This window comes from Psammomys obesus, unplaced genomic scaffold (genome assembly GCF_907164565.1).
Source record: "Psammomys obesus unplaced genomic scaffold, mPsaObe1.curated_primary_1811, whole genome shotgun sequence".
In the NCBI taxonomy this organism is placed as follows: Eukaryota; Metazoa; Chordata; class Mammalia; order Rodentia; family Muridae; genus Psammomys; species Psammomys obesus.
This window is the reverse complement of record NW_026596134.1, coordinates 8156872-8184469: the sequence shown is the minus strand read 5'-3', so window position 1 is coordinate 8184469 and position 27598 is coordinate 8156872. Positions and strand designations below refer to the sequence as shown.

General features: G+C 46.0%; 1 protein-coding gene across 2 annotated transcripts; it reads right to left on the bottom strand.

Annotated features, from left to right (window-relative positions):
• Positions 1 to 18553: 18553 nt before the first annotated feature.
• Serpina1 (serpin family A member 1) lies at positions 18554 to 26720 on the bottom strand. 2 transcript variants are annotated; one of them, XM_055592761.1, is made up of 5 exons: positions 26625 to 26720; positions 22629 to 23245; positions 20928 to 21198; positions 19637 to 19784; positions 18554 to 18847 (listed from the first exon to the last, which is right to left on the bottom strand). In XM_055592761.1, exons 2-5 carry the CDS (start codon positions 23239 to 23241, stop codon positions 18659 to 18661), a joined length of 1221 nt encoding a protein of 406 aa, XP_055448736.1. In that variant the 5' UTR covers positions 23242 to 23245; positions 26625 to 26720; the 3' UTR covers positions 18554 to 18658. The 2 variants fall into 2 exon arrangements, with proteins under 2 accessions (XP_055448736.1, XP_055448737.1); XM_055592762.1 differs by having other exon boundaries at positions 26259 to 26648.
• Positions 26721 to 27598: the final 878 nt, after the last annotated feature.

The window sequence follows — 27598 nt, the reverse complement described above, 5'->3', positions numbered from 1 at the left end:
TCTCAATTGTTCAGCAGTCCTTCCACCTTAATTTTTGAGACAGGGTCTCACACCGAACCTGGAGTTTGCTGGTTCATCCAGACTGACCACCAAGACACCTGCAATTATTTTATCTCCACCTTCCTTTGCTGGGGTTAGGGTCAGTTACCACTATGTCCAACCTTTACATGAGTGCTAAGGATCCAAACGCAGGTCCTCACTGCAGAGCTTTGCCCACTGAGCCATGCCAGCCCATGGCTCCTTTTATATACTAGATTTTTTTATTACTGAGAAAAACAAAGACCTAAAAAGAATCTGTCTATTTTAGTGTCTTTTAAATGATTACCTTATAATGCTGGTTAAAATACATCTATTGTTGGCGTTATTGTATTATGTTTGGCCTAGAGATATCTGTAATCAGAAATTCCCTATCTATCTATCTATCTATCTATCTATCTATCTATCTATCTATCAATCTATCTATCTATCTCTCCATCCATCCATGTATTTGTGTCTAAGGGCTTACTATGTTAAGTATATAAGCTTTGCCTAAATATTATGCAAAATTCATAAAGGTTCAAGGTTAATCTATGCAAGATAATCAGCCAGTGGTGTCTTTTCTACACTGTGCTACCCCTGTACCTTAAACCCATAAGATGGTCAATAAGGCCCTTGGTATTTCTACCATCTGAACTCAGTACCATTCATATAGAAGGCTCCACAATTCAAGTGGTTTGTTTTTAAACCCTTATCGGCATCCATTTGCTTCAGCTTAGTCAGCAATTCTGCTGTTGTTTACAGGAAACATACATTCATACTTGAATGAAAATCTATCTAGGCCATTCATAGTGCTTTCTAATCCTGTCTGAAGTCTAAAACTTTAAAGATGTCAAACTTCACTTCAAAAATAAAAGCTAAATTAGTGATTACTGATTACAGCAATAATCACTGATTATTGCTGGACCCTCTGTGCCTTTCTGTTCTACCAGCATGGAAGGCTCCAAAGACTCAAGGCTTAGGAAAACACTTTACTAATCTACTCACTCAAATTAAAACTTGACGTAATGACAGCCTTTTCTGTCTTACACATACGTGTTCCTGGTTCTACTCTGATCACTGAAACACTGATAATTCACTATCCCTGAGCACTGCATTCCCAGGAGTCTCCTTGAACCACTAGACACTGGTTACCTGGGAAGTCCTGATGTAATACTGTATGTAATAAAGAATAGATCATTTTGGAAATTGCTAAAGTTTCTTCAGGGTTAGTTTGTAATTCCTCAGAAAACTATAGCCATTCTATAGGAGAACAGCTTATAACAAAAATGCCCTAAAATAAGAAGTATTCTGAGAGCCTGGTCCAGCAATTCCAGAGTGGGTAAGCTTAAATTAAATTAAAAACGGACTTCTGAAAGACTCAGACAAATGCTTTTTAGCCAAAAATGTCACCTGGAATTGACTCTTTGGTTTCCTTATACATTCTCCTCACTGCAGGGTCAGATTAGACCAACTGGGGCAGCTATCACCTTGGCAGTGACAGCTACGGCAAATGAGACCAAACCACAGCATTATCAGCCAAGCGTTTAGAGAAAATTGTATGGAGACAAAGAGAGAGAAATTGTTAGAATAAAAATGGAGCCATGACCAACCTCATGGTTGGTCAAAGGATCATGAGTTTCAGATCAGCCTGGGTGACACAGAGAGACCCTATTTAAAATCAAATCAAAACAAACAAACAAAAAAACCCCAACATCCAAAAGAGAGTCACTTGTGTAACAAGTGGGTCTAAGAAAAGGTTGCCCTGAATGGTGCTAGAACTTTGGTTCCTAGTAGTATTCACCCAAAGATTACATTTAAATACATGTATATCTAGGGGGTTTCTGCTCAAGTCTAACAATACATGGGATAACATCCCAAGTCCCTTAAGTCCCTTGCTGAAGGATGAACAAGGAAAAGTTGTTGCTGTAAGACTGAGACACTAAGGGATTAAAAATTCTCTAGGACACCCCGTGCTGGGAGGGAGACTAACCCATAGCCCTGGCAGTTTAAAAGAACCATGTTCCAGGAAAAGAGTCAGTGTCCAGGTTCTGATAGTTATCGCAGAGCTAACTGTGTGTATGTGTAGTTTTTTGGCTTTTGTACCATAATTATTATAAATCTCAACAAGCAAAGCAGAAAGAGAAGCTTTCTCCCCCTAGTTTTGATACAAACTGTTTTGTTTTGTTTTGTTTTGTTTTTAAGAGGGCGGAGGCATTTCTTTTTATTAATCCCCATCTCTTAGTGTTCCAGTAAAGTGAGTGGTGCATTCTGGTACCATTAAGACAATGATGGCTCTAACTCAGAGGTGATGGTGGTCTGGCTGGCTTTAACTCTTTATCCCCAACTTTATAGGATTATAGATGCTATTGGATTATTTCTGACTGAAGAACTGAAGATCATATTGAGATGCTCTGCCCTGCTATATTTTGGTATGTCAAAAGAGGATTAAGAACTGGAACACACATTTGGGCTTCCTGGAGGCTGCCTAAACCTGGTGGTCCCACCTTACCTTGGAAGAAGATATAATTCATCAACGCAAAAGCTGTGTCTGTCTTCAGATCCTTGGCCAATCCCACTATTTTCCCTTGGGTTTCACCCTGTACATACTCGTTGATCTGATTTTGGGCTCTTTGCGTGTCACTGAAGTTGACAGCGATGGCTGTTGAATAGTACAGCCCCTTGACATTCTTCACAAACTTGTCCATAAGCTTCAGACTCTGGTCAGTGAATAGGCTGCTCTGTATTGTCAGCTGTGACTTGTGGTCTGGCAGATGGAAGATATACATAAGTTGCTGGAAGCATTCATGGATGTACTTCTCAGGTATTTCTGTAAGGTTGAAGTTCAGTCCCTCCAGGATCTGGTTGTGGGTGTTGTTCTTTGCCCCCAGGGAGAGCATTAAAGAGGCAGCAACAATATTCACTGGAGAGAATAAGATGTTGGTATCTTTTGCCCAACTACCAGACTTCCGATACAAGGTGAAGGTCAACTGGATGATACGGTAGGCGATGTGTTGGCAGCTAAGAGGCTCCGGATGTTCATGGTCATGTTCATCCACATCCATCTCCAGGGGATCTTGAGGCTGGGAGCCAGAGAAAAGGCAGCACAGGCCTGCTAGCAAAAGGAATCCCTGGGAGGCTGAGGATGGCATTGTCCTGCATGACAGATATGGGAACAAAAATCCTAAGTCAGGGCCCCTGATGATTTCTACACGTAACATTCATGCGCTCGACTGTTCCAGGTATTTTGCACAACACCATTTGCTCTAATGAATGTGGTTTTCTCCTTCAAAAATGCTTTAGAGTCTAATCTGCAACACGAGCTCTTCAGAGGTAGATAGACTCAATCTCACAATTGTGTTTAGAATTGGGGCCTAAGGGATATTGGAATTAGACAGGGTCAGCAGGGCAGAACCATTATTGAATACTAATGACTATGTAGTGCAAGAAGCAAGACAGAGAGGATACAGGTACATTCCCAATCTCTCACTGTTTCACAACTTACACCACAAGAATGTCTATGAGAGGAGCACTTGACCATGAAGCAGAGCTGTAATTGCCAAATTAATCACTTTTATGATACCTTACCCAGTCTATCTAATTGATAGCAAAATATGGATCAAGACATAATCATTGAAAATGGAAATCAGAAAATTAACCATGTGCAAGTTTCTGTCTACTCCACTTAAATTATCATAGGTCTGAACTCTGCTTTCTTGACACTGTTCTGTTGGGGAATGACTACTACCTTCCATTTATTGATGAGGAAACCAAGGCCCAGAGAGGTTAAGGCTCATGTTCAAGGTCTGCGTCTTAGGTACCTTTCTGTTGCTGTGATAAAATACTCTGACAAAAGCAACTTAATGTTGAAAATGTTTATTGTAGTTCACAGTTCAAAGTACAGTCCATCATAGTGGAAATGTCCAGGCAATCGGAACTTGAAGCAGCTGACCACATGGCATGCACCATCACAAGGAAGGACCAATAGATGCACACATGTTAGTGTTCACTTCTTTCTCCATCCTTAACTGTTCCAGAATCTCCTGCCTACGGAATTGTGCCACCCACAGTGGATGACCTAAATTAACATAATCAAGATAATCTCCACAGGCAAACAAATGGGTCAACCTAATCTAGACGATTCCTCACCGAAACTCCTATCCCAAGTGATTTTAGACTTTTCAAGTATTAATTAACTAATAATTAATTAATAACAATTAGTTAAATAATAACTAATTAAAATTAATTAATGTTCAAGTATTTAAAGTATAATTAACACAAGCCATCACAAGTCAGTGAGCAGACGAAATGACAGAGCCCAAGCCCACATCAGGCTGTCTGGGTTAAGAGCCTGTGCTTGAAGATCCTTTTACATCTGCATTGGTGACCTTAAGGGGTTAGTGCCACACCCTCATTTTACAAAGGGGAAGCTGAGGCATAGTGAAAGATGTGAACATGAGCTTACCCAGAAAGGGGGTCAGATGAAGGATTGCCATGCTTCATGGCATCAAGAGTGGCTTCCACCAGCCCTCATTTAATTTCCAGAGACACCACTAGCCAGAGAAGATAGATCTTTCCCTCTGACACACAGCCAGAGCACAGAACAGCTGTGATAAAACCTAATCAGTTCTCTGCCAGGCTCCCCAGATGGCACAAACTTCTAACGTCTTCCGTGTACCCCAACTTTGATACTGTAGACCACACTCCTTTGCCCCTTTCCCCTTCTTTCCTTCCTTCCCTCCTTCCTCTTTCTTTAATGCTATCTGGGAATTGCTGCTCATCTTGAGCCTGTGACACAACAATGGGGCTTTAGGCATTCCCAGCTATTACCTCTGGGCCAGGCATCTTGCTCTCTCCATTTTAAAAATGACAAATGAAAGGTTGAGAGCAGTCGAGTAACTTGCTTAGGGCCACAGAGCAGATCAGAACAGAGTAGAGCCAAATTAGACCTCTAGCTTCTGTCATGTGCTCTGTGTGCTGGTAGGGGAGTCCCCTGTGGTACTGAGTTAGGCTTGACATGTACAGTAAACCAAAGGGAGGCCAAATCCTACAGTGGCTAAGAGCTGAGTACACTGGAAAGCCATAGTATAGCAAGACACCCCAACCCAGCTGGACCAACATGGCTGATCTTCTACTTTACTTTAACAGTACCTCCATGTCATTAGCTTTGCAAAATTGCCTTCTTTTACCATGCATCTGATGCCATACCACAACTGAAGATTCCATACAAGGGCAGAAATGGAGAGTAAAGTTTTTCCAGAAAACCTCATACCCATTTCTAGAATTCCCCTTTTCTGCATCACCCACTTGAACAACCCTACTCTCTACTTTATCCAGAAAATGAGCTCCCTAAAGATGGAACTTTCTGAGAAGCTCATGCTAGCTCTCGAGGGGGTGCTTGAAATCTCTAATAAATGTCCTCCCACCTCCCTACTTTCTCTATAGACACAAGAATCTGGGAACTCTGGGCAACAGTCTCATTTGGCTTTCTCTGTCCCCAGCCTCTCCAACTGCTCTGACAGCAGTGGCTCTTCTGAGCACAGGCCCTGGGCTGCTGCTCAGGGCTAGGCACAGAGGACAGCAGGCCCCTTTTCCTGGTAGTGTAAATGTAATAAATGCAAATATATCATGGAGAATGCTCAGATACAACCTCAGGCAGTTCATGGGGGAAGGGGTGGGTGGGTTTAACAAAGTGCCAGCGGTTAGGACTAGCCAAGGCCCATGATCCCCAAAGAGAACCAAAGGAGATAGAGGAAGCCCACCTATCCCAGGAGTGAACACACTTCTCCCTCAAGATTCAGTTCTCACCAAGAGATCAAGGTTGCCCAAGATAGCTTCTCACCTCTCTATAGGCAGATCACAGGGAAAGGCAAGAGGTCAAGGCCAAAGTCACCATCCTAGCCCTTCCTACCACACACTGTGGGCATTCTATGTGGTAAGACACAGAGCAAAGCCTTTGTTCTTTTATCTCTGTCCATAGGAGCTGAGCTGGGTGCCTCAATTTCCCACGTATGGATGGGAAGTTGAGCCCATGCCTACCTTGAGGACTTAAAAGGAGGATGGTGGAGGACTTACTGAGTAGAGTCGGCTGAGGCCAGCAGGAAGGTCACAGGCTGGGTTGCAGCACTGGCTGTCCCTCCAGGTCTTCTTCTAGACACTTATGAGCTGGTTGCAGAGGTGGGAAGATGTAGGAACACTTGGTTCTAAAGCTAGGAGAGCTGCTTCAGGCTAAGGGAGAGAGCCTGGGGCTGACTGTGAGGCTGGCCATACGACAACCATGCCATGTAACTACCGTGCACAGCTATAACCCGAGGGCCTGGATGCCCTTCCAGAAATCGACTTAGTCCAGTCAACCAATGTGCACCACGTGACCAGAGAGTGGGGGGGGGTGCCATGGTCACTGCAGCTCAGAGTGGGCAATCGGTGCATGCTGTAACCAACCTGACAGGAGAGACCTTTCAAAGAGAAACACCTCCTGTTATTAGGCTATTGAAACGATGGGCCCCAAATAATTAATCTCCCAGGAATTCCATGCTGGGTGAAGGGGAAGGCTGAAGCCCCAGTGCCAGCCACAGAAGGCACTTGCCTTCCCAGAAGAGGTCCCACACAATTCTGATAACTCAGGCTGTCATAGTATATTTCCTGGCTTGTTTTGCTTGCTGTCTTACTCAGTGTTCTTTTGCTGTGAAGAGAGACCATGACCATGGCAACTCTTACAAAGGAAAACATTTAATTGAGGCTGGCTTCCAGTTTCAGAAGTTTTGTCCATTGTTATCATGGCAGGGATGTGTTTGATCTGGGACTAGTCTGCCATAAGGTTTTATTATCTGGCCATGTACTCACAAAGGTGGATCATTGTCCCATGGAAACCTAAACAAAGCTCCCAGAAAGAAACATCCAGTTCCTTTTATAGTCTGGTTAGTAGATTTTTTTTTTAAATTAGAGGTATAAGGCATACTTTAAAATATGATGAGATGAGAGTCTACAATCTCCATTTTGTAATTTTAGGTGTCTGTGCCTTTCGGGTCTGATGGGATTGCTCCCTAACTGCCTGTCCTTGTGGATTATAGGAAGTGCCAGTGGAGTGTGAAACATTCAAAAGTTAAACACCGTTTTTTAAAGGCTTGTGAGGTACAAACAGGGCACAGTCTGTTTTTAAAGCTCTGGACAGTCTCAGAATTGTGAGACAGTGAAACAAATGCTGAACCACATCTCTGAAAGCCTCCTCAGATGAGCCGAAGCATAAACAACGTGAGACTATATGGCTCTGTTGAGCTGCCTCCAGAGGGAAAGCAACATTTTTTTTTTTAAGAAAGGGCAATTTCTAATATTGATGCAAGACTTGCAATTCTGAAAGTAGAGCTAAAATGGTGAAGCAGCTAGATGGCAACGGAGCAGCTTAAATCGAAAACAGTAACTATTGCTATCATTTCCATCCACTGTGTAGAGATCTTCTTTTTTTCTCCCTCTTTTTCTCTCTTTTTCTTTCTTTCTCTTCTAGAATAATCTTTACTTTTTTCATCACTTTAAACTGTTCCTTATTGAACTTCTTTTTAAAATGTATTTTTTATTAATTACAGTTTATTCACTTTGTATCCCAGCTGTAGTCCCCTCCCAATCCTACCGTTCCTCCCTCTTCTCCTCCCATGCCTCTCTCCCAGTCCATTGATAGGGGAGGTCCTCCTCCCCTTCCATCTGACCCTAGTCTATCAGGTCTCATTAGGAGTTGCTGCATTGTCTTCCTCTGTGGCCTGGTAAGGCTGTTCTCCCATCAGGGGGAGGTGATCAAAAAGCCAGCCACTGAGTTCATGTCAGAGACAGCCCCTGCTCCCATTACTAGGGCACCCATTTGGAGCCTGAGCTGCCATGGGCTATATCTGTGTAGGCTATATCTGTTCTAGGTTATCTCAATGCATGGTCCTTGGTTGGAGTATCAGTCTCAGAAAAGATCCCTGTGCCCAGATTTTTTGATTCTGTTGTTCTACTTGTGGAGCTCCTGTCCTCTCCAAGTCTTATTATTTCCTATCTCTTTCATATGATTCCCTGCACTTTGCCCAAAGTTTGGCTATGAGTCTCAGCATCTGCTTTGATACCCTGCAGGATAGAGTCTTTCAGACGCCCTATGTGGCAGGCTCCTGTCCTGTTCCCTGTTTTCTTCCTCTTTGCCTTTCTAAATGAGGATTGATCATCTTACCGTGGGTCCTCCTTCTTGATTAGCTTCTTTAGGTGTACAGATGTTAGTATGATTATCCTATTGACTTCAGGAAGCGTCTAGGCAGAGAATCTCAAGCAAAAGGCTTTAACTCAACTGTAATTATTTTAAGAAAGGTCAAATCAAGTTGATAATTTAAAAGAAGTTTTTGATATGTTTAGCAGCATCTATATATAAGATGTAAATGAATGCTCTTAGGAGTGCATGCTTAAAAGCAGTTATTGATCAGTAGGTTTGATTTTAAAATTTGAGATCAGGGGTGAAGAACAGTGGCATTCAACCAAGTTTTCAGGGGTCCTATTTCAGCTGTAGGAATTGAGGGGATCTAGTTAAACAATAGTGTAGGCTTAGATTTTCCAAACACCTACTTTATTCACTGTTCTTAAATGCCTCTACCTCCCTTCCAACACCCCACCTTCGACCTTAGGTAGATTAGTAGGGAAGGAGGCTGTCGACCTCTCTTAGCTACTTCCTGCTGATTAGGGTCATTGGATTCTTTGGGGGTATACCAGTCCCGGTCATGAGGATACTAGCAGTCCGGTCAAGCAGCAAAGCAGCAAACCACAGCAGCAGCAGCAATAAGCACCAGCAACAGTAATGGCACCACTCAGCAAAAAGTAGCAAGACTCCACCCAAATGGCACAAATTCAAGGAAGCTACAAAACTCCACCAAAGCAGCACAAGAAGTTCTCTGTAGCTTTCTCTCCATAAAAACAATAACAAAGCTCTTTGAACATTGCAAAGTGTAGCAATGCAATAGCCGTGTTTCACTGTCTGGGGGTTTCTATTTATTCCTCCTCAGAGTCCACACAGGGATGTTTTCCAGCTAGTAAAAACCACACCCCTGCACAAGGTAGTTTCCAGCAGACAAACATCATGCACCTTTTCATGGGGGCCGTTTTCCATGGCAGAAAAAACATTTCCACATCCCACACTTGGAACCAAAACAAACAAACAAACAAACAAACAAACAAACAAACAAACAAACAAACATATTCACATGACAAAACTGAGTTTCCAAAGAAACCAGAAACTTCTACTTCACAATAGTTCTTATAAGTCCCCTTCATTCCAGGTAGTTCCATGTTAAAGTGACATATATAGTGCTGTCAAAATAAAAAAGCCACTGATCAAACCAGTATGTGCACAAATGAAACAAAAACCATAATTAAGATATAGATATAATTGATACTCTGACCAATGTTTTTTTTTTTCAGAACAAAGATTTCTTCCTCCCTGTAGAAAGGCAATCTCAGAGAGATGCATTTAAGAGCTGAGCTAAAGGTTTCTATGGGAAACATTCCATGCCTCTCTCAAACAGTTTAAAAGTGTTTGTGAAGACCCCGAGTTATTTGTATATACAGTGTATTTTAACTATAAAAATTAATTTGAGCAAACATTATTGACTTTTTAGTACAATAAAAATCTTTCCATAAAGTAAAAACAGGATGTTTAAATGATAATAATATCATTTTCTGTGAACAATAAACTAATTATGACATTTAACCCTCAATTGCCATGTGATTTACTTAGAGTTGTAGAAAAAAAGGAAACTTCAGAAATTTAGTTTCAATTCTTTGTTTGAAACATGATAAAGGTAAGCCTTGGATTATTATTTTTTCTGTATCTAGTTCGTAACGCAGCCTAGATTTTAAATTTCAGCTTTGTCCTTATTTTACTCTAATCTGGATGCTCCTAATCTCACTAGTCACAGTGATCTTTTTCTCAGGTTCTTTGCTTTCTGCTCCTGTCTAAGTTATATACCTCTACGTAGAATAATCTCTTTTATATTTGTCTATTTCTCTGAACTGTATTTTTTCCTTCCTTTCATCCTTCCTGCTTTTCTTTTCTTTTTCCTTCTTTCTTTCCTTCCTTTCCTTCCTTCCTTCCTTTCTTTCCCTCCCTCCCTTCCTTCCTTCCTTCCTTCCTTCCTTCCTTCCTTCCTTCCTTCCTTCCCTTCTTCCTTCATTTTTTTTTTTTGCTTGCTTGTCTACCTGCCTCCCTCTTTAAGGTAAATTCTTCTTTTAAAGTCAGTTTCTCCCCTTCTGAGCATAATTACCCTCTCCTGAGTCGTCTTTCTTAGGCATTTGTATCAAGGGATAACATTATTCTGAGACTACAACAAAGGAAGGAGGAGCTGAGGGCTCCAAAGCATACAGGAGCTTTCTTATAAAAATTGAGGTTGTATCTGAGGCATTTCTGAAGCCACCTGACATGGTATGAGTTTAGCTGTTCAATTAAAAATTGTAAAAAAAAAAAAAAAAAAAAAAAACTCTTGTAGATAAGCCTTATCTTTATGAGAAAGTAAAATATCATTTATATAATGAATAAAACAAACATCAGAATAAACTTTACAGACTTGTAGGGCAATATCCACAAATCTTTGACAAAGGGTAGGGCTATATTTCAGACCTTGAGATAACATTTTTTTCCATCGGTACATTTGATAAGGTCTTTGGAAATTACGTGAAGGCAAACTAAAGGCAAAGTGGTGCTAGTCAGAAGGGCGCAGTGGTGCAGGAGGTAAAACAGCAATCTTGGAGGTCATTTCTCTTTCTAAGACTCTGTAGCAGTCTCCATTTGCCTGACTTTTTCTCAATAACAAATACTAGGGTGTCCCAAGGGCTAGCGGAGGACCTGGTGGAGCTGTTTGGAGTTGCTCTTCCATCAGACAGGTAGCTGCTTTGATTTTTTTTCTTTTGTTAAGGGCCTGATATAGGAGTAAAAGCAGTCTAGCAAGTCTCTATCCTGAATGAATCTGAACTGTTTTGGTAGGAGGCTGCACAATGATCTTAATTTCTGTAGTGAAATCAGAATCAACCACCCCAAGACCACATTCATTCTCTGTATGAAGGTGGAACTCACCCTAAGAGGAGTCCCAGTGCTCCCTCAGGAGGGGGGCCATAGGCCCTCATAGGAAGGCAAACAACAGGGGAGTACATTATTAGGAGGCTGAATATCTGATATTAGTAATATCAGATAAGGGAGTGACATTCTTATGAAATTGAGATTGACATTCCCCCTGCCAGTGGTATCTTCTCATCTTGTGAGGGCATAGCGAACGAGGCAAGCTTAGATTTGTATTCTGATTGGGATCAGGAGCATTAAGGTTTATGGGGCCTCCTGTCTTATTGGGACATTGTCTGCTAATACATTCAGGCTTGCCACACAAGTAGCATTCGTAAGCCATAAGCCCCTATTAAATTTACCTCTTTCTTGACTAGTTACAAACCAGGTCATAGTTTGACCTTGGAAAGCAGTTGTTTTAGTTCTGCCTTGGAGATACGAGAGTGCAACCAGAAATATTTCCACATTCTCTCATTGGTCTCAGCAACGATTGACAGGCAGGTAAAGCACTCTCAAAGGCTAATTGATGTAAAACATCGTCTTTTGCCTCAGAACTGGGAACCACTTTTTCTATCACCTCTGTCAGCTGACCAATAAATTCCTCAAAATGTTCTTTCAGCTCTTGTTTCATGTTAGTAATCCCTGTAGTATTTGTATCACCCACAAGCAGAGAGAATTGTCTGTAGGTTCGCTTTGTCTCATTCTAAGGGACTCAGTGCAGGCTGTCACTCAGTGTAGGCTGTCACTGCTGGGGATCAGCAAGACCACTGCTTGAGGATATGTATGAGAACTACTAACTAACACACACCACACACACACACACACACACACACACACACACACACACACACACACATGTACGTTCAAGTGGCTCCAACTCCAATCTACAGACAGACAGACAATCAGACAAACATACAGACATATACACATATATAAAACTGGCTGGATGGAGAAAGTTCAAATGACTCCAACTTCTAATGTCTATTCTTTGTTTTTAAGCCTTATTTATACCTTCTGAAGTAAAATCTGTACGTCAAAAGCAAAATTACTTCCACAGCTGTAAAGGCAATTATCATAACATTTGTTACACAGTGGAATTATAGATTACATGTTTCTCCAATTAAAACTAAACATCTCTTATTTATGTCTTCATTACAACAGTTTTTCATGACAAAGGTTGACAAATTTTAAGGTTAACAGGGTCCGTGGGATTACAGTAGGGTTATTGTTTATGTATTTCCACTAAGGCTGGACTAATTAATATCTTTAAGCTGTCTATGAGTTCACAAAAAGCTTAAGGTAATAATTTTTATTTGTTCTAGTGCACACCAAGACTGGACCTAGAGGAAAGTTTCCTTTGATCTACTTTGGTCACAAGTCTGCCTCAAGATCATCTTCTCCCTCATGTAGTTTATGTGTCAGTGACAAGTGAGAATTCACAGACTGCTAGCAGTTTTTGCTCTCATGCAGGAGGGGCTTGAAGTTGTTTGAGTCAAATCAGTAATTCTGTAAAATCACTATCAGGAGTTATGAACTCATCTGTTCCTCTAAGCAGCATCATTCCACAGAAGCACAGTTTCAATTCAGTCTGCAGGAAATCTGCCCAACAGAGTGAAGCAAATACAGAGAGCACAGGCTGTGGGGAGTTCTCTACGCCATGCCAGACACATGAAAGATGTAGCAATGACAAGCATGGAAAGGCAACCTAGCTGGGGGAAGAGGCAGAGTGGGTTTTGCTTAATGCGCCTCTCTAGTTTGCTTGTTCTGTGTGGTTCTTTGTAAGTAGCATGATGGAATCTAGATCTGTTCCCATCTCTAATTGCTTCATGACTTGACTCCAGGCCCTTCTGATCATAGATAATGCATGGTCAGCACATTGGCTCTGGTAGAGTGCCTTTGACTGCCCAGAACAAAGGCACCTGGCTATCTAGGGATCACGGCAACTGCTCTCCCTCAGTGTATTATGCTACCACCACAAGGAGCCAGGGTATCGGTAACTGAATCCAGCTGAGGCTGAGTTCTTCGTTCCTTTACTTGCCCCATGTAGGAGGAGCCAGGAGCTGTGCTGTCCTGCTGACACAAAGATGGGCGGAGAAAGGTCTCCTTTTCCTCCACTCCTGCCTCAGAACATCTCAATGCAGGTCCACTGATGAGTCTTCAAGTGACAAGTTAGTGGTGTGGAATAAATGCATTAGCACCACTCTGAGAGCCTTCATTGCTTGCGGTATCTCTTGACCAGTGCCAGCCACTAGAGACAAAGTATAAAAATTGGTACCTTTAGCTGGGAGTGGTGGCACATGCCTGTAATCTCAGCAGGCAGGGGCAGGTGGATCCCAGTGAGTTCAAGGCCAGCCTGATCTGGTCCAGGACAGCCAAGGCTACCAACAGAAACCCTGTATCAGGAAACAGACAAAAAAATAAGACCCCAAACCAAAATCAAACTGGTCTTAGAATGACTAATATATGCCTGTGGAGAGTAGAGCTTCCAGACCCAGCTGAGCCAGTGGCATGTGCCTGAGGTAGGAGGAGGCAACTGCTCCACCACACCAGCATCCAGGCCCACAGAGAGTCTGGGCTTTGTGGAAGCAACAGAGAGTAGATACTAATATATTTTCAGTTGGGAACTCAGAGACACAGAGAAGTTGAGAAGCCTGATGCATGTTACACATGCTTCCTAATGTTGTCACGTGTCTCCTGACCTGGCGGTTTCCGTGTCTTCCCTGGGGAGCTATTTGCCTTGGAGAGAAGAGCTTTCCCTGAATCCTGTACCAGATGCCACCACGTGGATTTTCTTGGATATCTCAATCAGAATGATCTTTTCTAGTTCCCACCATTTGCCTGCAAATTTCATGATTTCCTTGTTTTTAATTGCTGAGTAGTATTCCACTGTGTAAATGTACCACAATTTCTATATCCATTCCTCAACTGAGGGACATCTGGGTTGTTTCCAGCTTCTGGCTATTACAAATAAAGCTGCTACGAACATGGTTGAGCAAATGTCCTTGTTGTGTACTTGAGCATCTTTTGGATATATGCCTGCTGGGAGCCAAAGCCAGGTAGTGGAAAGTTACTGACAGCTGCAACAAGGTCATGAGTGAGAGATTTATGTTTCAGGAACTTATGAGACATCTGTTTGTCAGGCTAGAGCATCTTGAGATATCTTAGCTGACATTCTTATGGTATCTCTCTTAGCAAACATTCTTGCAGTATTTTGCATCATAAACCACCCTGCTATCTTTTGTATCATAAACTACTTTGCTGACCCATTTTCCCTTCCTGCCTTCTCCCTATAAAGTTGTGTGAAATTTTTCAAATAAATGAGAGCTCGATCAGATGATAGACTTGTTCTCATTCCTTGTGTCTCTTGTTCCACCCTATTCATTTTGCCCCTCCTTAGGAACCCGTTGAACCCCCACTGGTCGGGGCATATGCCTAGGAGTGGTATAACTGGATCTTGAGGTAACACTATTCCTAATTGTCTGAGAAAGCACCAGATTGATTTTCAAAGTGGTTGTACAAGTTTACATTCCCACCAGCAATGGAGTAGGGTTCCTCTTTCTCCACATCCTCTCTAGCATGGGTTGTCACTTAAGTCAGAAGCAGAAAGACACACATGGTATATACTCACTTATAAGTGGATATTACACATACAATATAGGATAAACATACTAAAATCTGTACACCTAAGGAAGCTAAGCAAGAAGGAGAACCCTGGGTAAGATGATCAATCTTCATTCAGAAAGACAAATGAGACAGACATTGGAAGAGGGAGAAAACAGGGAACAGGACAGGACCTATCACAGAAGGCCTCTGAAAGATATGCTGAGATTCATAGTCAAACTTTGTGCAGAGCCCAGGGAATCTTATGAAAGAAGGGGGAGACAGTAAGACCTGGAGGGAATAGGAGCTCACAAGAAGAGCAACAGAACCAAAGTATCTAGGCACAAGAATATTTTCTGAGACTGATACTCCAAACAAGGACCATGCATGGAGATAACTTGGAACCTCTGCACAGAAGTAGCCCATGGCAGCTCAGTGTCCAAGAGGGTTCCCCAATAATAGGAACAGGGACCTCGCTGACATGAACTTATGGGCTGGCTCTTTGATCACCTCCACCTGAGGGAAGAGCAGCCTTACTGGTCCACAGAGGAAGACAAAGAAGCCAGTCTTGATGAGACCTGATAGACTAGGGTCAGATGGAAGGAGAGGAAGACATCCCCTATCATGGTACTGGGGGAGGGGCATAAGAGAAGAAGAGGGAGGAAGGGTGGGTTTGGGAGGGGGTGGAGGAGGGGGCTCAGCTGGAATACAAAGTGAATAAACTGTAATTTATAAAAATAAAATATAATAATTTTTTAAAAAGAGATGTGGCTTTTACTGACAGGAGCTACTGTGGACTGTTGTCTATTGCAGTCCTGGTAAACTGACAAAGACTGCAACAACCATGCTCCTCTGTCTGTAGGGTGCACTGGAGTGCTGGCGGTGGTTGCTGTAGCTCATTTTCCAGGGCTCTCAAAGGAGTGCAAGTTGTAAGCAGACCCCATGCCAGGTTGTGTGCTGACTGATACCCACACCCACGGCCAAAGCGCAGCCCTCCTCCAGGGTGACCTGAGCCTCAGCCCCCTGCAACGTATGCCTGTGCTCATTTTTGGACAAATGTCTGTCACTGGATTAGTACATTATTAACAAAAAAAAAAAAAAAAAAAAAAAAAAAAAAAAATTTGGCCTGGGCTCCTTCCTACTCAGGTGCTCTGGGAAAAGGGAGCAGACCAAAATGGCATCCGTTACCATATGTAAAAATAATCAAGGTAAAACTGAAGGAACGGGAATGGTTCCAGAGCCAGTTTCTCCTGAAAACCGGACCAGTTCGCCTGAATCAGCATGGTAAAGTATCCTCTCCATTTAGCTAGGAATAAGCCCCACCCCGCACCCGGCTGAAGTGCCACAGTAGCCTGACATTAACGGAGCCATGTTGCACAGAGGGAGGTCATGTTACTGTGCCACCCCACCCTGAGCCTGCTTCTGTGTTTCCTTTTCACCGGTCCCAGAGTCGAGGGATCCCTGCCCGTGGAGGAACAAGCCTAGAGCACCTAGTTCGCCCAAGGACTCTGCTGATAGCTTCGATTGGGCCAGAGAAATTGAAGTGGTTGGGCCAGAGCTCACTTGGTAGTTCGATGCTGGGTGTATGGCCCATGTGGACAGTGGGCAGCCAGCCTCAGGTCTAGAAGACCCGTGTTCTGGGCTACACATGGCCGCTCAGTTAACCTGTATGTGACACCAGACAGCGCACCTTGATAGGAAGTCGAAGCTGCACTGTTTCCCTGAAGCCTGGGGTGGGCTTTGCAGGCAGACGTCCTGGCATTGTTCCCCAGGGTGCGGAGGGGCTAAATCTGTGTGCAGCCAGCAGTGGGCAGAGGGGCTGAGGATTTGAGGGACCAGTGCCTCCCAGGAAACTGGTTTGCTACTGACTAGCTACACGACTGAGAAGGAGGGAAACAACTACCTAGAACCTTACTTTTCCATCTCATCTGCCCCCAGCATCATCGTGTGGCCATAAGACTCCATGGGGAAAAAGCTGGGGTGTCAGGCCGATTTGCAGGAGCTCAGAAAGGCGAGCAACAAAGCTGACAGCTGACCTCAGCCTGCTCTCATGGTTTTAGGAAAGCAGTCCCTGAACCAAAACCTCTTTTCAGTTCAAATTCAGTTTGTCAGTGATGTTCCGAGAAGTTTGCCAGCTTGACTCGGGGGCACACAGCAAATGCTTTCGGAGTACAGGTCACCAGACCCTGAGATTTTAAATTCTCTCTGGTGGCTGATGGAGTTTGTGTTATCAGAAGCAATTGAGGTCGGAGCCCCCACCGCGAGTGTGTCATTTGTTCAGTCAAAAGTCAGGACCCAACATTAAGCTAAACCACGTGAAATTGCACAGAGGTGACCTTTTATATGTACAGGAAGCTCCATGACTCAATCTTGTACTTTTTGTGTTCATTCTTGTCCTGAGAGTAGCTGGCAGGGCCCCTACATCAGCTCGGGGTGAGCGGAGAGCCCTCAGAATAGGAGCAGCCTGGGGGAGTCAGGAAACGTGTCCGTTCTGCTTCACCACTGGACTTCTGGCTGTTGCAATCATTGGGGCTGTCTGGCCTGGTGACCAGTGTGGCTCTCGTGATAGCCTCATGCCGTGGCTCTGGAAACTTGACTATAACCAGAAGGCCAGGGGGAGGACGGAGAGAAGGAAAGAGCTGGGGTGTGGACACCATTGAGAGTCAGGCAGAAGTGATCATGGGGTAACCCTGGGTTCCATGAGAGGTATGCTCTGCCCCATAGCCTAGGAGCCCCTGTGGTGACCGTCCGGAGCCATCCACAGACCATGGTCCTATGACTGAGGATGAAGATACGGGACGTGGAGTAAGTAGAATCAGGCCTTATAGGCCTATGTTCTTGAGACCCAGAGATGCTTACACTGCTCACTGGGGTAGGCGCTGCTTCTAAGAGCTGTGTGAGTCCCTCTCCTGAACACCTGGGCAGGCCAGAAACCTCCAGGGCAGGTTGGGTTCCTGTTCCAGCTCCTTGGAGGAAGGGCTTGGTCGTGTGGCTACTTGCTTTAACTGAATAATTCTTTCATGGGGGGGGGGTGTTTGATGTGTATCCCTCCATATGAAGAAAGGCTCATATATGACAACATAGAGAACAAGGCTCAGGAAGCCTATAAAAGTTACAACATTTGTAAGCTCCTCCCTGACCTACAAGCCCATTTCTGACCACATGAAAGCAGTTAGCCATAGCTGGGAAAGGAGGCTCTCTTCTGTGGGGTTGCCTACAAGTTGTACAGGGAAGTCTAGGGATGCAGCTATCGTGAATTGTCACCCATGCTGGGGGAAGGAGGGGCTTTTCAGTGAAATGAGTCATCCACACCCTGTAAGTAACCACCAGTAGACTCATTGGGTCCCCAATGAGTGCAGTGATGTCATTGGGACCCTGAATGCAGTGAGTAGATGCTTATATCTCTTGAGGAAAAGTCATACAAGAGTCTCCACCAGAAATCTCCTCTAGCCATTCTCAGGCAATCCCAGGCAAGATGGAAGGGCCAGTCATGGTGACGTAACATGCTGGGATGAGAAGGGATGTGATCCTGCTTTGATGAAACCTGGAGATGCTGAAGCTGGCGGCTGGCTCCTGAAACGGCAGCTCTGGGGGTCTGTGAGGGTCCCATTGGCAGTGGGAGAGAGCCCACATTGGCAGAGGACAGAGTGAGAGACTAGAGAACACAGGCACTTGGTGGACTTTGGTGGGTCTTTGAGCATGAGACCCTTCAGGTTTCCAGATATGATAGATGTTTTTGAGAGCAGAAGGTTCCAGGACCAGAGTCTGAGGTCTCAGCCATAGCTCTCTGCCCACAATCTATTTGCGTGGATGAAGGGGACATCAAGACACACAACTCACTTGGGGCCTAAAGAAACACAAAAACCACAGAGTCCAGGATTTGCAGTATCGCTCAGGCATGGGCTGGACCAGCCTGTGTTTAATGCCACTTGGGGGAAGGGGAGCCAGTCCGAAAGGAGGAAGAATGGCTTCAGAAAATGGTGATTATTGTGTGGGATTCACCACTTTTCCCACAAAGAGTGGGCTCTGAGTGTGTTTATCACATATTATGACAACAAATGGGTTCTCAAAGCGCACATCAGGGGGTATAGACATGGGGACAGCTTCTAAAACAGTGGCTCCTGCAGCTTCCGTCCCTCTCTCATCAAGGGTCAGCACAGCCTTGTGCACAGCCTGTGGAGAGAGAAGCAGAGAGAAGTTGGAGGTGGTGTGATTGCCACTCCTGGCTGGGGACTCATCCAGGGGGGACTTCACTAGGAGACAGGTCTCCCTCCATGTCTCCCTGCTCCTCCACCCTTTCCATGGTGATCACCTAAGGGCCCTCACTGTCTCTCAGTTTTTGCCTGCCATGGTCCATCCTTTCCATTATCCCTTCCTGATTCCATCTCTCATGGCCTTGGATGCAGCTCATAGCTAAACAAGGAGGGGAACATCATGTCCTCTGCACAAGCATCCCCTTCCCAGTATGTAGCAGTGAGCATGTTGTGATGAGGGTTCCGAAGATGACCTTCAATGTCCAGACTCTTAAGAACATCCTGCCCGTTCCGGACTGCCTTTAGTTTCTCTGAACCATTGGCCTGGTTGACTGAGCTCATAATTCAAAACTGGCAGTTCACGAGTAGCTCTGAAAATAAGGGATGGTAGATTCCAGGATACTCTCTGGGGTCCCCAGAGGCCTAAATCTCTATGTGAATAAATATAAACTGAGTCCAACAATGATGAGACTAAAGGATTGGGGTAGCATTTCAGGGAAGGCCTCATAATTCCATCTGCATAAGAAGACACTCCAGCTGACATCTGGCCACATCAAGCAAATCCCGACAGTCCTCAGAAAGAGCTCAGCCTGGACCCTGTCTGCAACCCTTTCCTCTTCCCCAGCCTTGTACCAGAGCTACCTTGACACCTGTGGTGCCCTACAGACACCTAGGACATCAGAACACCACCATGGTTAGGTAACTTCACCTTGCTGAGCTTCAGGGGAACGTCAGTTGTGATTCCAGAGAGGTCGGCCCCATTGCTGAAGACCTGGGTGATGCCCAGTGGACTCAGGACTTTCTTCAAGTTATAGGTCCCAGAGATGGACAGTTTGGGGAGGTGCACGTTTGCTGACCTGGTGGGCAAGAAAGAGTTAAAGTAAAAGGAGTTCCACTGGACTTCTCTGTTTGGCTGAGACCCACCCAGCTGTGGAACAGTTGCTGGCTGGTTCTCACACTGAACATGCTATGCTGCTACCCGCAGCAGCACCTCAAAGTGTCCTCATGCGCTTTCATTTTCCATGGTCCCCATCTAACATAAGGGAACTTGAAATCAGTGGGCATTCAGTTCAAGCTCCTGGAAGCTCCTAAAGTGCCACCTCCTCTGAGAAGCCCTCCAGGCAGATTCAGGGAATTCACACGAAACCGTGTCTCACTGTGTCCTACTGCTTTTAGCCAATCCCTTCTCTTGAGGCACGGAATCCCCTTGGATCTGAGTCTCAGGATAGCTAGGGTCAATGCAGCAGGGTGACATTTCCCTAACCCTCCCACGGTGAAGGTTAAGCTTTCAGTTTCTACAGGACAAGAAAAGGCTTGATAGGATCTTACTGAATCTGCCACCCATCCTGGTCTCAACCTTGTCTAGTTTTCCACGTTTGGGCCTAAGCAGAGGTCTGCCGGAAGCAGCATCTGCTCACACCTAACCTCAGGCCTGCTGGAAATTCCATGTGGCTCATGGCTCTTCATCTAACAGACAGCAGAGCCTAGCCTCAGAGTGCACAGGCCCCCTGACCTGTGGAACTCTCTCTAAGACTGCTGGGTCCTGGAGACCTGAAAGCTCCACTGAGGAGTGACATGGGAACATGGCTTTCTGCAAACTTACCCGGAAAACTCTATTGCTGTTCTTCCTTGTTCAAGGTGTTTCACGAAGCAATCCTTCAATTCCCTATAAACTTCCCGTTTGATCTCTACCCTCAGTGTGGCCAGGGTTTGAGTCTAGCCTCGGTTCTCAGTTCAGCCACAACATGTACACTGCTGTTCCAGCCCCAGGCTCTGGGTTAGAATATGCTGTATCCTCTGGGGATGGAAGTTCTTCCAAAGCACGGTCTGGGCTTTCCCTTCCCTCCTCAGTGCTGTCCCTCCCCAGACTCTGCCTGGCACTATCTGAAGGGTTATTTTAGCCCAAGATTATACACCTAACTGTGGCCCTGGGACAGAGGCCACCCCCTGCAAGAGCTTTCTGTCTTTTGGGACACTCAAAGGACTGTCTGTGGACTCACCTTGTGTGCCTGTTTAGCAGGAACTTGTGAATGTGTTCCTTGGTGAGCGTTTGCTCCAGGTGCTGCATCTTGCCCTCATCAGGCAGGATGAAGATGGCGGTGGCGTTGCCCAGGTAATCCATCAGCAGCACCCAGCTGGACAGAGTGTCGCAGTAATGCACATCAAACATGCCCAGGCGGTTCATCATGGGCACCTTCACGGTGGTGGACTTGTCCACATGGAAGTCAGCTTCCTCAGTGTGCTCTGGATCGAATGGCTTCTCCCACTTGCCTGCGGGGTGGGGGGACATGAGAGGAGATCTTAGCCAGTGAGGTGGTGACCCAGGCCCTTAGTTTTTTATGTGCACAGGGGATGAACTATAAGCCTTCCGGGCTTCCCAGGGACTTTGGTGAGGATAACTCAGCTCTAGAGGAGGACTCAGAATTTCCAGATAACAGACGTTGACAGCTACTGTCCCTATTGTGGCCAGGAGAACATTTTACACAATTGTTATATACTCACTGAAAGGTAACTTGGGTTATAACTGGAAATCTTGACAGCAATTCTTTTTGCTAGCTTCTCCTCAGAGGCAGCATGATCACTGGTCACTGGGAGTTCAGTTATCGCTAAGGACAAACATTTTGAGCACCTCAAATCCCTTTCTATATCCACGGGTTCAATGCAGAAGTCCACCTGCTATATAAGACTGCCTCCATCAAGATCATTGGAGTGAGTAGGGGTCTCAGGGAACCACCAACAAGGACATCAGCATGGGTAAGAGTCTCAGAGACACAAATCAGCAAGGTCATCGGAGTGGGCATGGGTCTCAGGGATCCATCATCAAAGCTGTCAGAATGGCCTGGGGTCTCAGGGACCCAACATCAAGGCCATCAGCATGAGAAGGGCATCAGGAACCCTAACCCCACCTTCCTATTGGATAGGAAGAGGTGAAGGGGTTCGGAAGGGGGTGATACCTGTCTTTGTCACAGAAGTTATGGGACTTGAGCTGTGCTGGCTTGATATTCTGTTCCATAGGACTCAGCGCGGGTGGGCCAAGGGAGTCATGGAGGGCAGAACAACTCCTGGCCTTAACTCTCAGACTCTCCTCACATGATTTCTCTGGGGGTACAAATGCACTAACCACTTCCAGGCCGGGGGTCATGCCTGGGGTCAAGGTTAGTTGATCAGGTGCTCATATCCCAACACTCCTGTGCACTGTGTAACCTCACTAATTCTTTCATCACCTCACAGCAGACAACTAGCTTTGTTCCTGGTGATATGGACAGTCACACCTCAAGCAGGTCAAATATCAAATATCAAGCAGCAGTGGCAAGGTTTAAGCCCGTGTTTTCAGAGTTCACACTGGCATGCAACAGAACTGCTGCTCAAATACATCCTGTGGAACAGTGCTCTCTTCATACCATCACAACAAATGCAGCTGGAAGGATTGCATGTTCTAAGACTTTCCTTGGTAGGGGAAGTGAGCATCAGGATTATAAAGGCTCTGATAAGTCCGTCAAAGAAGCCAATGGATTCGATTGCTGAAGCCAGTTCCCAAACTTAAATGATTATTTAAAAGATGTCAGAGTTTACCCATTGGAGAGTAAAGAATGTGATGAGACCCAGTGTCACAGCCCAGAGTGAGAGCTCAGAAACTGGTCCTTGAGAATGTGTATGGGGGTTTCCATGAGAACCAGCTCAAGCCCGTTATGTGATCTTACCTCTAAAGAAAATGTAATTCACCAGGGCGAGAACTGTGTCTGTGTCCAGGTCTTTCACCAAGTCAACTATCTTTCCTTGGGTTCCCTTCTCCACGAAACTATTAATGGTTTTCTTGGCTTCTTCTGAGTCTGCAAAGTTGACGGAGAAGGCTTCTGAGTGGTAATGGTTCTTGACCTCTTCCAGAAACTTCTCCACTAGATTCAGACTGTTGTTGACAAACAGACTGCTGCCTGTGGTCAGCTGCAGCTCATTGTCTGGCCTGTTGAGGGTTTTGAGGAGATGCTGGAAGCCCTTGTGGATGTCAGCTTCGGATGTTTCTGTGAGGTTGAAGTGCAGGCCCTGTAGAAGCTGGTCTTTAGTGTCATCTTTGCTCCCCAGGGAGAGCATAGCGAGGGCTGTGGCAATGCTCAAGGGAGACAAGAAGATGTTGGTAGTATTGGACTGATGGGAGAGCACCCGGTAGAGACTGAAGGCAAAGTCTGCCAGGTTTGAAGCCATGATGTGATCCTGGTGGGAGCTGTCTGTCTTCTGTGCATCCTCAGCCAGGAAGCTGGGGACCAGGCAACACAGGCCTGCCAGAAGCAGGAGCCCCCAGGAGATGGAGGATGTCATTTTCCTGCAAGACATAGAAAGAGACACAAACTCTCATCAGCTACCACTTGGTACAAATGTAAAGTAACCAGCGTCTATTGACAGGTGCCGTGCTCAGCCTAGATTGAGCACTGTTCTGAATTGCTGTCACCGAAGGGAAAAAAAAAAGTGTGTTTTAAAAAATGGAGACAGCTCTGTGGATAAAGCACTTGTTAGGCAAGTGTGAGAATAGGAGTTTAGGTGTCCAGGATGCACATAAGATATGGACGTAGCAGCCAACTGCAACCCCCGCACTCGGGGGCTGAGAGGGCATCCTTGAGGAAAGGCAATGGGCTTTGCTAGCCAGAATCTCTGAGCAGCTCCTCATTCAATGAGAGACACTAACCACCTCTATAAAGGAAGTGGTTGGGGAGAAACCCCCAAATCAATGTGAGTCCTCTATATGCACATGCCCATGTATGTTTCCACATACATGTGAGCACATGCACATACGCTCACCTGTCACTCGCATGCATGTGTGAAAGAAAACAAAGAAAGCAAGATCAGATAGTATGCTCTGCATCTGCTGGTCCAGTGCTGTCCTGAGCTCTCGAATGTATGAGCTGCCAGGGTCCTGCAGGGAAACCATTACTGCAGCCCTTAACATTAATGCATAATGTTAAATTACGCCTCCAAATTTAACAAACAGAAAATAACACAGCAGATGGAAGTTGTCCCAAAGAGGTGGTCTGCTTACTGACTGATATTCTCAACAGTTCAAGTTCCACCTGAAATGACCTTGCTGCCCAAGTCCCAGCCCCATTTTACAAGGAAGAAACCAAAGCACGGGCCAAGAAGCGGATTTGTCAGTAATTACAAGGGGAACATTATGACCTGGACTAACAATCAACTGAAGCTGCAAAAATCCACGGGGGCCTTCACAGGGTGGGGACAAAACGCACCAGGTGACCTCAGGCCAGAGGCTGACAAATCAAATCCTGACATGACCACCACTATTTGCTAGGTAACCAAGAGCATTTGGGAAGCACAGCTCAGACTGTGCAGCCGCAGCTATATGGAGTGTGTCTGGGCTCTGGGGGAAGCTAAGAAGAAAATATGCCCTGTGCACAGATGCTGTACTATGTATGTGTTTGTACATTTTTTGTACAGGTGCATGTACATGTGTGTGTAGTGGCCAGAGGGCCTCCTCAGGTGTGAATCCTCAGGTCACATCCAACTTTCCTTATCAAACAGTGTTTCATTGGCTTGGAGGTTGACAGTTCAGCTAGGATAGCTGGCCAACGAGCCAGAGATCTGCCTGTGTCTGTCTCCCTAGTGCTGGGATTGCAAAAGTTTCCCTCCACGCTTGGCTTGTTTCTTGGCTTCTAGGGAGTAAAGTTGGGTCCTCATACTTGTGTGGCAAGCATTGCACTGACAGAGCTATGTCCTCATCCCAGACATTGGACTTAGTTCCAGGGATCTCTGTTTGGGGGATGGGGATGAGGTGGCATGCTCTCCTATTTGGGGGCTGCTGAGCTGTAAGGAGGCAAGGCTAGCGTGGGGGAGGAGAAAGGCCCCGCTGGCTAGGGTGAGCATGCTCTCTTTCATCCCTACGTCCCATCACCTCTCTGGTTTCTTCCTTTGACGATGAAGGGTCTGAGGCCTGGAGAGAACCCACCACTGACTGACACAGCAATGAGCTTAGGTTTCAGACTCGGGAATGCCAGGATGGGGTCAGATAGTTGAGAAGTAACTTAAGTGAGGAGACGTTTGTTTTGGTTGTGGTTTGAGGGGCTGTGGTGAAAAAGGTGTGCTGGTGGTAGCAGCCCAGTGACTGCTGACCTACACCTCGGGGGTGGGGGGGACCTGGTGGAGGAAGCCAGAGCTCAGCTCTCTTCTTCCTTTCCCTTCTGTTTGGAATTCTGACCCATGGGATGGAGTGCCCACACTGGAGACAGGTTTACCATCTCAGTCAATCCTGTTAGGGAAAGGTCTTAGGTGTTCCACTACTGCCTTAGGCACTTCTTGATCCACTCAAGATGACAACGGACATAAACTGTCACAGGCCCTGACTGTGGTCTCAAGCATCTCATCAGGTGCATTTTACATTTGAGCCTATTTCTTCAAACCTCAGGGTCCTGAGCCCTGTTTTCTCCCTATGACCCCCAGGTCCCTGAGCCACGTAGGACAACTGGAGAGGAGAAAGAGGCTTAAGATCTTGTGGTGTGGGGACAGAAGCCAAAAAGATGGCCATCACACATGGTGACATTCTGACTACCACAGAGGCTGGTGGGAGTGGCCTTTGGGAGGCAGGAGAGAGGTGATGCCTCTCCTTGCTTCATTCTACACCATTCCAGCTAAGAGAAAAAAGTGAACAATCAGCTCAGAGTCACCCAAGCAAATGGAGAGAATCAGCTGTTGGAGCCCAGCTCTGCCACATACTGCCAGTGGCCTTGGGCAAATGATCTCATCTTCTTAAGCCTCAGTTCCTGTTTGCATAGAGGAGAGGAGTCATCTGAAGAACAGGGTGTGGCAGGGACGGAGTGAAGCTCAAATGGCACAGACACTCACTGGAGTCTCCCAAGCCCCAACACCTGCAGTAGGGAGCTTGTCCTGAGATCCGGTTAGCTGCCAGTCTGGTTAGCTGACCAGAGAGGGATCCTGCTGGACAGTGCCAGCCCTGAGTCAGATGCACAGCCCATCGCTTCCACGATCACTACCTTTTAGCAGCTGTGCACTGTGCAAACAGGAGCAAAGTCCAGTATAGCTAATGGCTATGCTCACTGGACGTGTTTTTTACCTATGTCATCGAATTGTCCCTCTATGCTTAGCATTAGTTACTGAAGTCCAAACAGGCTAATCCACACCCTAAACCCCACAGGACCGGCCGGGGAAAGTGCTACTGTTTATTCCATATCCTTTAGTTCTAGGATCGAAGCCTTCTCTACGCACAAAATTGAAGCCAAAGGCTTGAAGGACATATCCTGGTAAATGCATCTTGGGCACAGCTGGAGAGGTCAGCCTGAGAGCACCAGCTCCCACTGTCCCTCTAGCCTTACCTTGCTTGTCTGCTGAAGGGGAATGGTCCACACCCCACAGGCCAGGAGAGGAGTAGCTGGAGAGGCCACACAGGAGATGCCAGAAAAGGATAGGCACTGCGTGCATAGATATGACTGTGGCTGAACCTTGGGCCCTCCACGTCTTTGTCTCCTGTCACCTGAAGGTGACTAGCTATCTACTGGGCAGCTTGGTTCAAGAAGGGACCTTAGGGACTGCTGTTTACATGGCAACAGGAGGCCCAGGTGCCACAGGTGTGATTAACCTTATCTATCCTGTAATGCCCTGGTTCCAGGTCTGCTGCCTGCTTGGGAGAGGCAGGGACCCAGGGGCCTTTCCAAGATCTCCCCAGGGAAAAGTATACTCACAGTTCGTTGTCTCAGGGCTGGATGGAGACCAAGGCTGGGGAGACAGAGCCCTGTGCTAGTCCGTATTTAAACAGTGGGTACTGAGGGGCTGTGGGGGAGTCTGTTAGTGAATATTAACCAAGGTCGTCACAGTTATCAGAGGAGCAAACAGAGAGGAGCTAAGTCCATCCACTGGGCACAGAGCTACCACCCACATTGTCCAGGACAGAGCTCAGCCCTCTGGGCTCCTGAGGCAAAGCAGTCAGAGCATCCCTCATGAACACAGCATCTCATGGGCGCCTGGTGTCCCAAGTCACATGGCCTCCGAGAAGGCATCGCATGGCTGGCCCGGCACCCTCCTGGGGATGCTTGGGTTGCCTCCAAAGTAAAATCAATATTTTCTGAGTCACCTCCCTCCAAATGCCTGGAGCTGAAGACTCACTGCCTCCACAAGGGGCCCACTTGGTGGATGGAGAAACAGGCTCTGAACACAGAGAGTGCGCCTTCCAAGTTTGTACATACAATTTGTATTTCCTCTACAGGAAAATAGAATGCTAGCGACACACTCATGACAGCGCTGGTGCAGAGGGCCCTGGGACAGGCTAGGGGGCAGAGAATAGGAAGGAAGAGCTGTGCTGTCCTAGACAGATTGGTTTACCTCTCTGAAGCACAGACTTCTCTAGGATGGCAGACTGTATAGCCAGCACGGTTGCCAGGGGCACACAAAGCCTGGGTAAAGACTGCATGGAGCAAATGCTTCATCTCCTCAGCCTAAATTCCTTCCGGCCTCCCATCCCCGCCTTCCCCTCCTCTGAGCAGTGCCTGTTTCCCACTGATTCCAAGAAGCTAGTGTGGGAACTTTCCTTAGGGATTGGGCAACTCTGAAGAACTGGTCTCTTGAAGCTTCTGTCTGTGGTTTGGAGGGGTCCAGGGTTGGGCTCTCCACTCTGATCCTTTTCAATGTCTCAATCACATTCGATCTACCCTGTGAAGGG